This window comes from Motacilla alba, chromosome 17, assembly GCF_015832195.1.
Source record: "Motacilla alba alba isolate MOTALB_02 chromosome 17, Motacilla_alba_V1.0_pri, whole genome shotgun sequence".
NCBI lineage: Eukaryota > Metazoa > Chordata > Aves > Passeriformes > Motacillidae > Motacilla > Motacilla alba.
Window position 1 is genome coordinate 6,600,444 of NC_052032.1, and position 12,548 is coordinate 6,612,991.

The 12,548-nt window shown below is 52.9% G+C and overlaps 1 protein-coding gene across 1 annotated transcript; it reads left to right on the forward strand.

The window, feature by feature from the left end:
- The first annotated feature begins 373 nt into the window (after window positions 1–373).
- Window positions 374–12,548, forward strand: AIF1L (allograft inflammatory factor 1 like). Its single transcript, XM_038156570.1, has 5 exons — window positions 374–528; window positions 5,039–5,105; window positions 8,071–8,112; window positions 9,269–9,431; window positions 11,091–12,548. The coding sequence occupies exons 1-5, from the start codon at window positions 451–453 to the stop codon at window positions 11,176–11,178; spliced, it is 438 nt and encodes a 145-aa protein (XP_038012498.1). The 5' UTR covers window positions 374–450; the 3' UTR covers window positions 11,179–12,548.

Genomic DNA, 12,548 nt, shown 5'->3' on the forward strand with positions numbered 1-12,548 from the left:
CTGGCCGGGACACGCATGGCCGGGACATCACCTCGGCCGGGACTGTGCCTCGGCCCATCCATTTTCCCGCTGCTCGCATTCCAGGGTTAATCCAGCGCCTGGAGGCGGCTGTACCATCCCGCCCCTGTCCCTGTGCCGCCGGTACCGGCGGGGCAATGCCGCTCCCAGGGCAGCTCCGCAGCGATCCGCGTGTCCCGGAGTCGCGCCCGGCGGGCAGAGGGAGCCGGTCCCTTCTCTCCTGCGGGAAGCCCAGAGGCGGCGGTGCCTCCCCCGGTGCTCGGGCACTCGAGCCCACCGCGGGTACCTCGCTGCCCGCCCGGCGCGGGGCGATGCGGGCTCCGCCACCGCCCGCTGGGGCGGGGAATGGGTTAAGGGCGGGGGGCGGAGGGCCCGGCCCGGCCCTGCCCGCCCCTATTTAAGGCGGCGGCGGGCGCGGGGTGGCTCGGTGCGATGGCGGCTCCGCGCCGGCCGAGCGGCGGGGGGCTGCGGAGAGCCCCGCAGGACGGGCGGCTGGAGGAGATCAACAAGGTGGGGCCGGGGCCGCCTCCCGAGCCGACCCCGTGGGGAGTGGGGAATGGGGAATGGGGAGGGGGCTGCGGCGGGGCGGGCGGGGCAAGAGGAAGAGGAGGAGGGGGGCCGTGGGCGCGGGAGGAGCTGGCGACCCCTCTGCCCAAACCCCTTTGGGGAGGGGATCCGGCCGGGGGAGAGAGCGGGGTTTCTGCAGGGGTCGCTCTCCATCCCCTGGTATTGCCCTCTCAGGCGGCTCTTTCCTCCCCGTGCATCGCACATCGGCAGGTCCGAGCGGGCTGGTGGGCGCCCGGGGGCTGACTGCTATGAAATTCCCTTTGGGAACGTGCTCCGGCAAGAATGGGGACTATTGTTCTCCTGGTGTATTTCAACCTCCCCTCTGCTGTATCAAGCGCTTCAACTTTTTCTTCCCGGAATGAGAAGTTTCTGCTGCTCAGAGCGAACTCCAGCCTTCCTTGCTTTTCGTTACAGCGGGTGAATGGGTTGCCCAGGATGGTTGGGCGTCCCACAAGCCTCGGGCAGGGGGAATGGAACCTCCTGGATTAGTGCAAAGTGCGCTGGGCTTCGTGCCCTTCATGCCAGGGTCAGGCAAGGTTCTCTCCCCCAAGCTCCAGGCTTACCCTGTCCCTCGCTTGGCATGGCTGTGGGGGCAGTTCTGTTGGCATCCCTCCCAGCTAAGAGCAATTCTGAGGGTGAAAAGAAGGTTTTAACCTTGAAGCAAACAGTGCTGGGATTTCTAGCACTTAGGTGCTCCTTTAGTAAGTGACACCTTGGTGTTACAAGTGCAGAAATCAAATTGCTGTGCAAGATGAGAGCCTGGAGGAGATGGGTTCACCTTGCCCTCACACTGACTAAGCTCTGAAAAGTAGCAATATGTTCCTCCACTGAGACAGTAGAGGTGAAGTTTAGGTCACTGGAGAGGGAATTAAGTAATTAGAAATTACTCAATTAACTAGAAATTAGGATGTGCTGCAGAATCAGAGTGGAAAAAGAGATGTCATGGCATAAGGTGTAGAATAAGAGCACTTGGTTAAAATGGAGCCTTTGTAACCTGCTGCTGGAAGGCAGACACAGCACACCAAGGTGTGTGGCTGGGTCTAACATAGCTCCCCTAGCCAAGGTGGTGTTGGCCCTTACGCTGAGGCTCAAGGGACTGTGGTGTACCTACTGCTGCAGTTTTCTGCTTCTCCAGAGCCATCCTCCAGCATCACACAGGCACAAGGTGGATACATGATCCTTAAGCTGGTAGGAGCTGTAGGACTGAGTCTGGGAAGCTGTGTTTCCTGGGATGCTGGGGGTGTGCCACTGCTGTGTCCCGAGGCTCGGGGCTGTTCCCACGCAGGGGACAGGTTTCCTATCTCTCTCCTAAGCTGACATCACTTCTGGCCTTTTCTTTGGCTGAGGTTTGGGTGGCAAAAATGAAACAGCTTCGTGACTTCCCACTGACAGAGCTGCTTGTTTGCATCCTTGCTGCCCTGTGTGCTGGCTCAGCACTACGAGATGGGGTTTGAGCAGCTCAAAACCAAGCTGCAGATAGCACGGGTGGCACATGCCCATGGATCTTCAGAAGCCATTGTGCTCTGGGCAGCAACCCCCACGCTGCTGTGCTTTGCCAGCTCTATGTGGCAATGGGGGAGTGCAGCAAACAGCATCACACCTCCCTGACAAACAGCTGATACAGAAACTTGGGCTGATACTGTGGCTGGAGCCAAGGAGGGGGTTTCCCCAGCACTGAAGAGCCCTAAGGCTGTAAAACAGTCAAGTGCTCCTAATAAAACCTATCAGGCCAAATTCCTATCAGGCTTAATCTCATTGTCTCATCCTAACACTTAGCTCCCTCCAGCCCTGTTTTCCTGGCTGGTTTCTACCCCAGAGCTCTCTCTGGGATATGGGTCTGGCAGGCAGGAGACTGCGTGCACATGTGCTGCTGAAGGATAGCAGAGTCCTAGTGCTAGCTTCTCTCTTCCAGCCTGAACTACTCTTCTGGGCTCCCCTCTTGGTCGTTCCCCTCTTTTCAGGCAATGCAATCACATTGTCCAGCCTCGTGCATCAAGGTGGCAAGGTCTAATCCAGCACAGATTAGTTTCAACCTTGTTTTACCTTCTAATGCGCTGGGCTGCGGGGAAGGAATTCAGCCTGTTAGAGAGCAGGTGCCTTCTTCTCCCATGAGCATCCCTCAGCCCTTCCCAGCCCCTGCAGCCAGGGTGGCTGGCATTCAGCACTTAAACATCCCAGTGAGAGCTTGGCCTGCCAGTTGGAGTCACCTTTTTGGGGAATGAGGATGGACCTGGCTTTGCTCAGGTTGTGTTGCAGGTAGCTGGGACTTGTCTGACTGAGTTTATTGGCTTAGAAAAGTCTCTCAACAGCTCAAGAAAGGCTGTTCAGGGCAGGAGCGGGGGAGAGGCTTTTAAAGCAGTTCTTATTAATAGAACATGCTCCTTAAAATGGGAACTTTAGCAAAGGGCTCTAGGAGGAACTTCAGTCGGGCTTTAGGAGGAACTTTCAGCCACGCTGAGTTTGAGTCACAGGCCCTGGGGACTGAATTCCTGTGTGCCATTGTGAGTGTTTTCCTTATCACAGTCACAGCTCAGCTCACACACAATGTGGAGAGTGGAATGCCTTTCAAATACAGCCCCTTGTTGCTTCCTTGCACCTGGAGCAGAGCTGTGGTGCTGGTGGGCTCTCCAGCCCCCCTCCAGTTGAAACACAAGGGAACTGAGTCCTAATCCTGTGTGCAGTGTCACCTGTGCTGCTCTTGTGCCACGCTGCCAGGGGCTGGTGGCCTCCTGGGCATGTGTCCCTCAGCCATCACGTATGGATGCATTCCCTTCAGTCTTCACCATTTCTGTGCTGCTTCTTGCTCCCAGAGAGATGCTGTGCTCTGCCCTCACGTCCCCCATCCTGCTGGGAGGTGGAAGCTGCTTGCTGCTCCTGCAGGACAGGAATGAAGCTGTGACCTAGTGGCCAGGAGGTGTTTTGGCTCTGTTTTGGCTTTTGGTGATGTTTGCCTTCTCCAGAGGCTGTTCAGTGGTGATGGCAGCAGGTAACACTACTCTGGTCTCTGGTGACTCTTGCTGCTGCCTGGGCGCAGGTCTCGAAGCTGAATTGGGCCCTTTGTGTTGGGCTGGTAAATGATACCCCTGGGTAGAAATAAGTGAGCTAAGTGAAACTGAGTTTGCAAAGGAGAGTGAAAGAGGGAACTGGAAATGTTGTTTTTCACCACAGCTCTCCATTTGAGTTGGTGATCATAGTGATGAGGGAAGCCAGTGTCACACTGGTTTTGTGGCCATGGTTTCTGGTGTCCCGTCTGGAGTTTCTGGGGTGGGAGGAGGGGTTGGTAGTCACTTCTGTCCTAGTGGGCTTCCTAAAAAACCCTAGTTCAGCTGCAGGGAAAAGACTTGTCATAGCACTGGCTAACTGGCAGTGAAGGTTTGAGGGTTCCCTGAGCAGTCCAAGCTCCCCTGTCCCAGTGAGGAAGCAGGGAGAGCTCCAGGTGTGTGGGACCCAGAGCACAGGAGCAGGATTAGGACGGCCATCAGTGATCAGCACACAAGGCTCTTGGTGACCCACTCCTGCCTTCCCCACCAGCATGGGGAGCAGTGGTGAGGAACACATTCCCAGAGTAGGGAACAGCCTCAACCCTCCATCCACTAACCCCTCCAGGGGTTTGTCCTGGACAGGCCATGCTTAAGCTGTGCAGATGTTAATGATTTCTACCCTGAAGAATGTGGTGTTGTTGCTGAACACAGATCGAGTCATGAAGCTGGGCTGGGCTGGAGCTGGGCGGTGTGGGAGGGCAGGGACAGGAGCAAGACCCTGCTGCTCACAGCTGTGGGGAGTGTTGCTGGCAGGGCACAGCAGAAGAGCTGGCTGTGCATGCTGTGGTCTGTTCTCTTGGGTATCTGAAGGTTTTTGAGGTGGGGCTAGGGACAAGTGACCAGAAGTGATTCAGGGCTTTCTTTCCAGCCTGAGCAGGGTAGAGGGGAAAAATGGATATTTGGAATAAGAATTCCTAAGCCCAAAATACCCGTCCTCTTGGGCATATGACATTCTGCAAACTTTGCCTGCTCTATTTGCAACCCCTCTGAGTTTATCTAAGAGTTTGAAATCTGAGATAAGAGTGCTTTTTGCAAGGACTAGGAGCCCTTGCTGGAAATAAGTGCCCAATCCACATGCTAAGTGTGCTTAAGCAGAGATGTGGGGAGCTGAAACCTTGGGTGAGCAACAACAGGGGTTTTCATGCAGTTATTCCAAAGCCAGGTGGGGTCCAGTCCTCCCTCAAGCTGCTGGTGGGAAATTTGAGACATCAGAGGGATTCCCCTTGCACTGGAATGTTAATGACAAGGCGTGGAGGGATTCAGCCCATTTTCAAGTCTCCCAGTGCTGTTGCTCAGCTGTGACTCTCTGGGAATTGTGTGAGTCTTCTGGCTAATGCTGCCTTTGGAGGTGCCCTTTAGGGTGTTTTCCTTTGCATCTTTAACCTTGAGGATATATTTTTTTTCTGTTTTAGGAGTTTCTCTGTGACCCAAAGTTCAGTAATGAAAAAGACCTGGAGGAGAAGTTGGCAGTGTTCAAAGGTGAGAACTGGAGGGTCGCCCTGTCCTTTGAGCCTTACTGTTTGCTCTGAACCAGATTATTTTCCTCAGCACTTGGATCTCACCAGCCTGAGATTCTCTGCCAAATAAAAGTGACTGAGCTGGGATGGATGCCTTCCCCCTTGCTTGTGGGACTTGGTGAAACTCTCTGGAGAGGTGTTTTCCACCCAAGCCTTTGTGCTTCTCCTGCTTGCAGGGCAGGGACTTGTCACCCTACAGACATCCTGCCTGGCAGCTGCTGTTACTACAAAACCTGCTGCGTGGGCAAAACCCTGGGGAGCAGCAAAGGAGGATGGTTTCTGTCTAGTGACCCAGCAAGCTAGCTGGCATAATGGACCATGCAATAGTTGGATCCCTTTGGGTTTTTTTTCCCCAAGAAGTAGGAGGGCCTCATTCTGCAAAGCAGAAGTATCAGCTGCTTTCTGGAGGAACTGGGGACCTTCTCTCTCCAAAAGTTTCTTTAGTCCTTTCCCAGCCCCCTGGCAGCAGAGGGAACACAGCACTGATTTATCTAGTTCTGTCCAAAGCCTGACTCCAGTGGGCCAGCAGATCTAGGGCTTAGGTGTGGGCCTTTTTCTGGGATGGGGGATAGACAAGCAGCTCAAAAGCCTGGAGTCTTTTGGAGATTGTCCCCAGACTGGTTACAGGACAAGATCTGGCAGGGTTATTCTGGTGTACCCACTTTCTTTCCAAGCAGTGGCTGAAGGCAGTTGGGAAAACATGCCTGCGTCACACTGCCTCGAGGCTTGTGCTCAGCCTGGCTCTAACCAAATAAAACCTAACCTTGCTTCCATTTCAGACATTGTCTGCTATTTCCCTTTGAATTTTGGCTTTGCAATCCAGCGAGGAAGAAGCTGGCTGGCGTTTTGTGATCCCTTACACTGCTGGGCACAGAGGAGCCTCCTGTGCTCCCCGATCTCTTTGTGTTGCCTTTTGTGTAGCTTTGGCTTTTGGCTGCAGCCCCGCATTATTTTTTCCCATCACAATTGGGGCTCTTCAAACATTGCAACTGTAGGTCACAGGCGCAGAATTCCCTGTAACGAGAGCCTTTGGCATCTCTTCCTGCTGCCTCGTGAGTTTGTCTCCGTGGCCTGTCCCTCTCTCCAAGGCCTCCTCCAGCTCCCCCAACAATCAGCTCATTGTGTGATGATGGGGGGAATATTTCTTCTCTGCTGTCCTTCCCACTTCCCCCTCCCAGCCTGGGGGAGGCAAAGATGGAGCCCCCATGCAGTGTTTGTGTAAATGTATTTGTGAGGGAGGGAGCATGCATGGTTTTTGCCCCACTGTATCCCTGCTGCTGGGGTGGGAGGGAAACATGAATGTGTGAGCTGAGGCTGATGTAAAACTGCCTCTGTTCCCTGGACTGTTGGCTAAGTGTCAGCTCAGAAGAAAAGAAAACATGGGCTGGGCATGGATGTGGCAGAGCAGGGTTTGTGCCCCAGGCATGGCAGAGGTGCCTGACCCTGGTGAGGGAGGTGGCAGTTAAAATGCACAAGGTCATTCTGGTGAGGCAGAGTGTGGGGAGAGGCAGTCCCACACCAAGCATCACTCTGGCCCCTAAACATGTGTGTTACAGTCCTATTTCTTCCAGGATTAGTTGCTTGATGGGAGACATTTACTCTAGCCTGGAGCATGAATAGCTTTGGTTTGTACATGGTATTTCCTGTCCACAGTATTCTGTCCTGGTCAGCTCATGGCAGCAGTAATCCATGGGCTGAGACCCAAGCCTTTGCCTCCTGCCCATTAGTCCAATTAACCCAACAATTTCCTTTGGAAGCACAGGTCCTGGGAAGACTCTGATGTGTGAAATAACCACTCTTTCCTTTGGCTCCTTAAATTAGCCTGCCACTTCTGTGTTCATGCTCATATGCCTGCTGGTGTCCCTGGAGCAGAGGCAAAAGGTCTTTTCCATTTTCCTTGCTGGGGCAAAGGAGCAGCCTGGAAGGGCTTGGTTAATTTGAGTCCTCCAAGGCTGTTGTGGGGAGCGAGTGCTCACTGCAGGGTGATTTCTCCAGCTCAGCATGGGTGGATGGTGCCAGCAGGCATCTTGCTCTTTCCATTTAGTAGAGCTGAGGTGAGGGGGGCCCCCTGTGGTGCTGGGAGCTGTATGGTCTGTAAGACAAATCCTTGCCTGAAGAGCTTAAAGTCTAAATGGGGAACAGCTATCAAGGGGTGGGGGGTGTGTAGGAGCTCAGGTGTGCCACTTCAAAGGGCAGAAACTACACAGGACTGAAGTCCTGAATTTTCTAACTCAAATCAATGCTCTGCCTGTTACAGCATGCAAGTTTTTGTCCTGCAAAGCTAACCAGACCTTCTGGAGCAGGCTCTGCCTCTCTCTGACAATACTGGAGTTGCTCAAGTCAGCAGTGTTTGACAGCAGGCTGGAAGGGCAAACAACCTGCTCCAGCATCACTGTGCCCAGGCATGTTCTTGGCTTCATCCTCTTGATGTGGTCCTTGAGCATCTCTGCTGGCAGGTGCTGCTCTGGGAGGGAGCACAGTGACGGGAGCACTGTGGAGTCTGTCCCTCATTATTGCAGGCAACTGCGTCATTTAATCCCCCTTCTAATCCGATCAAGGGAGTGCTCAGGGGTTTGTTTTCCTTGCTACTCCTTCTGGGAGCCTGTTCCAGAGCTTTGTTTTTCTGGCTGGAAACCTTTTAGCGCTGTTCCTAGCCAGCTGATACCTTGTTCTCATGCCAGTGTTTTCCTTCAGCTTAAATGAAGAGCAGCCACAATTACAGAGAACTTAACTCTAGAGCCCTAGAGTTGAGATAAGGGTGCTAAAACCAGGCCTTGAGATGGTCTCCCCCTCTGAACTTAGCATTCAGCAGTATATCAATCTTATCACCAAATGCTTTATTTCAGTGCTGTAAGCAGGCAGTGCTCCAAAGCCCTGCACACCCCCTGCTCTAGAGTCCTGCTAACTTAATTCTGTGTCTCTTCCAGAGAAATACATGGAGTTTGACCTGAACAACCAAGGTGAAATTGGTGAGTGATTTTGAGGGATGCTGGGCTGGAAGAGCCACTTTCTGTCTGCTGCTGAATCTGCAGCTTCACTCTTCATGGTGTTGAGGAGGAAAACTTGTGGGCTTTTCTTATGTCCAGCCTTGCTTGGATCTTGATTGCCAGCCAGGGGCTTCCTTGGCTCTCCAGCCCCTGCCTCTCAGCTTCCTCAGTCTCTCCTTGCCTATTTCAAGATCTAAGCTCTTCTTAGTGCTGTTCTCCTGAAGTTCTGTTGATCTCCTCCACTTCTTTGTTCTAAATCCTTTTTTTTCCTTCTCCCTTTTTCTCCACTGAGGCCTTCTTCTCAGCCCTCTGCTGCGAAGCTGGGAATTCAGAGCTGGGAAGCTGCAGGACTTGGCCAATCCTAGGGCTTGCCTGGCTTGAGGCAGGAGCTGTATAAATCCATGAGCACTTCTGGTGCAGAGAAGCTCTTGGCTTTGCAAGGAAGGGAGCAGAGGGAAGCAAAGGACTTGGGTGTGAGTCTGGCTCAGCTGAGCAGCCCTGCTTTGGGTTCAGAAAGCACCAGTTACATAAAGTTCCAGCCTCCCGCAGGCCTGGAGCTGACACTGAAGTGTAATCACTTGTGCACTGTGCCCTTCCAGGAGGCGTCTGCCTCGTTCCCCTCCTCCACAAGTCTTCCAGCTGAAGTGAAGCCTGTGTGGAGATGAAGAGGCCTGACTCAGGGCTTCCGGGAGGGAAGGGGCCCGCAGGTCTCAGCAGGCAGCATTGCAATGGGAGGAAATGGCCTGTGGCGATGGGCAGGGGCGTCTGCTCCCCACAGCTTGTTTGTCTCCAGCTTTAACCCCGGTGTTGCTTCCCTCCTCCCCATCCTTGGGATTCTTGGCACCACAATCAGAGCTAGAGAGCACTGTCCCCACGTGTCTCTGGAGCACTTGGAGTTGTCCCTCTTCTCTGAGTGTGTGGTACTTTTATCTTGAGCTGCACAACTGGGAAGTGAGCTGCTCTGTACTGGGCAGAGTGGCAGTGAGCTGTGCTGGAAGGCTTCTTGTGGCTTTTGGCGACAACTTAATGCTCAGCCACAGAGTCCATGGGTGAGGTGGTCTCAGGTGGGAACTCATGGCTCTGTCCCTGTCCTGTGCTCAGTGGGGTCACCCCTTGACAGCAGTGATTGCTCTTGTAGATTTGATGTCTGTCAAAAGGATGATGGAGAAGCTGGGGGCTCCGAAGACCCACCTAGAGCTGAAGAGGATGATCTCTGAGGTGACTGGAGGGGTCAGCGACACCATCTCCTACCAGGACTTTGTCAACGTGATGCTTGGGAAACGCTCTGCCGTGCTGAAACTGTGAGTGTCCCGGGGTGGAGTTGGGGAGAGCAGCAGCACCCAAGCTGCTCTGGGGGGAAGCTGGGAAGCACAGGCTGTTCTGTCTGGTGGAGCTGAAGCTGTGCACACTCAGTGTTCACAGAGGGAGACGAGAATCCTTGTGCAGGGGAGTCTGCAGGGTGCCATGAGAGGGTGTACGAGCCCGTGGTGAGGCTGAGCAGTGGCGAGTGCTCCCAGCAGAGCTGCCTGCTGTGTGTTAGCACAGGCTTCCTCCCACGTGCTCCATGGGAGCCATCCCCCTCCTTTCCTGAGGGTGTGCAGGCATTCAGCACTGCCGGACTTCTTCCCATCTCTTCCCTGAGGATCCTGCTGGCTTTGGGGACACAGACTTCCCCTGTGGATGGTGGCAGGACTTGAGTGAGTGATGGTCCTGCCAGCACCAGTAGTGCTGGCTCCTGTGTCCCACAGGGTGCTCCATCCCTGCCTGATCTCGGAGGGATGAGCAGGAGATGGAGATGGGACACATGCTTAAAACAGCTGGCTCGTGCTGGGAGAGGTTTTTTGTGATACAGGCTGCCAGCACTAGCCTCCCACGGCCCCCTCTGCCCTCTCAACAGGGCTCTGAAAGTGCTGCTCTAACAAATGGTTTCCAAACACTTGCTTGGCTTCATCTCCATCCCATTGAAGCCTGGCATTTCCTTTCACAGCTCAGAGGCTGGCCCTGCTTTTGTGTCTGAAACTGCCATGAATAGGAGCTGATCCTCTCCATCCTCCTTACCCCTTTTTGAAGGCAGCTTTAGAAACACAGCCAGCTTTCTGGGCAGGTTGGGAGGAAGGATCTTGCACCCACCTCTCACATGGTTTCTCTAAGCTGGGACATGTTTGCTGGCAGATTCTCCCCACTGTGTGCTGTGTCTCTGTTGTGATGCTCCTCTTCCAAGAAGACACAGACTTCTGACACGCCTGCTCCTCCTTTTTCTCCACAGAACCAGACTTCAGCCTGTCCTGTATCTCCCATCCCTCCTCCCAACTGCAGCAGCTTTCACAAACAGGTCCCTTCTCTTGCTAACAGACACCCCATTGTCTGTTGGACCCTGTAGAGCCAGAGCAGAAATGTAAAACTCATCCTAAGAGCAGTACAGCCCTTTGATCCATTGAGGCAGCTGGCATTCCCAGCGTAGCTGCAGTCCTCAGGGAGGAAGACAGTGCTAGTGGTTACAAAATGCTTGAGATTCCTACAGCCAGTGCCTTGCTCCTTGTTTTTGCTCTCTCCCCTGGCTGTAATTGCTGTTGCTTGCTCGGTATTGGCTTCTGAATGTTCTGTTGTGTGGTTATGTGCAAGGTGGGCCAGGAGTGGTATTTGCTTTTACGCATCAGGAACACTTGGCATGCAGTGTGTGCCCAGGGGATTTCGGAAGTGGCTGTCTAAATAAAATGTGCTAATCCTCTGGGCTCTGAGAGGAAAACCGGCAGAGACTTTGGGAACCCGCTCCTGGTAGCTGCTGGAAAAGCCAGCCTGGCAGCACTGCCCTCTGTTGGCTTTCCCTGCTTTGTTAATTATCTGAGTGCTCTTTGTAGGGGAGCCAGATGCTCTTTTTCAGCAGAGAATGCCACCCCCAATGATGGATAAATATACATTTGCTTTTTTTTTAAATTGGCAATATCTGTTGTGTTTTGCAGGGTCATGATGTTTGAAGGAAAAGCCAATGAAAGCAACCCAAAACCTTCTGGTCCACCTCCAGAGAGAGACATATCCAGCCTCCCTTGAAGAGGACAGGCTGTAAAATGGGCACTGTTTGCTTTGCTGGTCTGTAACAGAGGTTACCTGTGCTTTGTTACTCTTTACTGTGGACAGTCCTAGTTTTCAACTAACCTGCCTTAGAGGAACAGCAAGGGAAGCTGGAGACCCCCAGCTCGTGTCTTTCTGCTGCATCCCTTAGCCAACTTGATCTGTTAGACAGAAGCCGTAGCACCAAGTGTAATGTCAGACCAAAAAGAACAAAAAAATATCCTGTGATTTTCCTCTCCTTCCTGCATTTCTCAGACGAGGAGCTACTTTGTTCCCAGCATATGGATTCAGAGCTGTGCTTGTCATGACAGGTTCCTAATGGTCCTTGCTGCCAGACATGGACAAAGCCCCTGAGAGCGGCTTCATGGGTGCAAAGAAATAAGTGCCTTCTCTTCTCCATCCTCCTGTTCCTACTTTGGACTTAGTTCTTCCCCTCCTGACCTCCCCAAAATGCAAATCAGGCTCCCACATCTGTCTGATCATGTGGGGAATGTGCTTGGACACAGGGATCTGCCTGCACAGCCTGTTGGAGTGGGGACAGCTTCTGTCTGCTCTGGGGGCTCATCCTGGAGGCAGATCTTGGGGTCCAACACCAGCCACTGCAAGTGAGGATGGTTAATGCCACCTTGGGGACCCCCTTCCTAATAAATCACAGCTTGGGCCCGACCAGGAGTATAACCTCTGAGCAGGTGATTGTCTGTCCCATCCATGGAGTCCAGAAACAAGCTGTGATGCCTTTGCAGCCCCACAGGATTCCTGGGGCAAGTGAAACCTCCAGGTGAAAGGAAGCTGAGTGACCAAACTGAGCCTGGCCAGAGCAGTTGCAGATGAGGATCTGTCCTCAGGCAGCTGCTCTGTCCCTCTGATTTTTGCAGACCTCCCTGTATGTGTTTCAGCCTTGTCCCCTGGGACTATCCATTTCCCTGATGGATAAGCCCTCAAATCTGCAAAATAAGAAGGGCTGTAAATATGGAATATGAGCTGGGACAGTGCTATCCACGCTCTGGGTACTGTGGTGATTCTTGTTCCATACACAATTTCTGGAATTCAGGTGTTTGGTATTTGGCCTTTCCCTCCTCTTTTCTTAGATGTTCTTGACAGCTTTTAACTTTTTTAAATCATGGTTTAGTAAGTACATTTTTTAAAGGAAATACAGATGATTAACTCTACTAGGCTGATTGTTCCTGCCAAAGGCTGCACTTTTAAATAATTAAAAAAAAACAAACCAACAAAAACATTCTGACTACTACTGTTTGTGTGACAACCAAAACTGTAACAGAGAGAAAAATTACGAGCAAAAGCAGCACCAGTCTACTTCAAGGACTGAAAATAAATCTTTTGAAGCTACA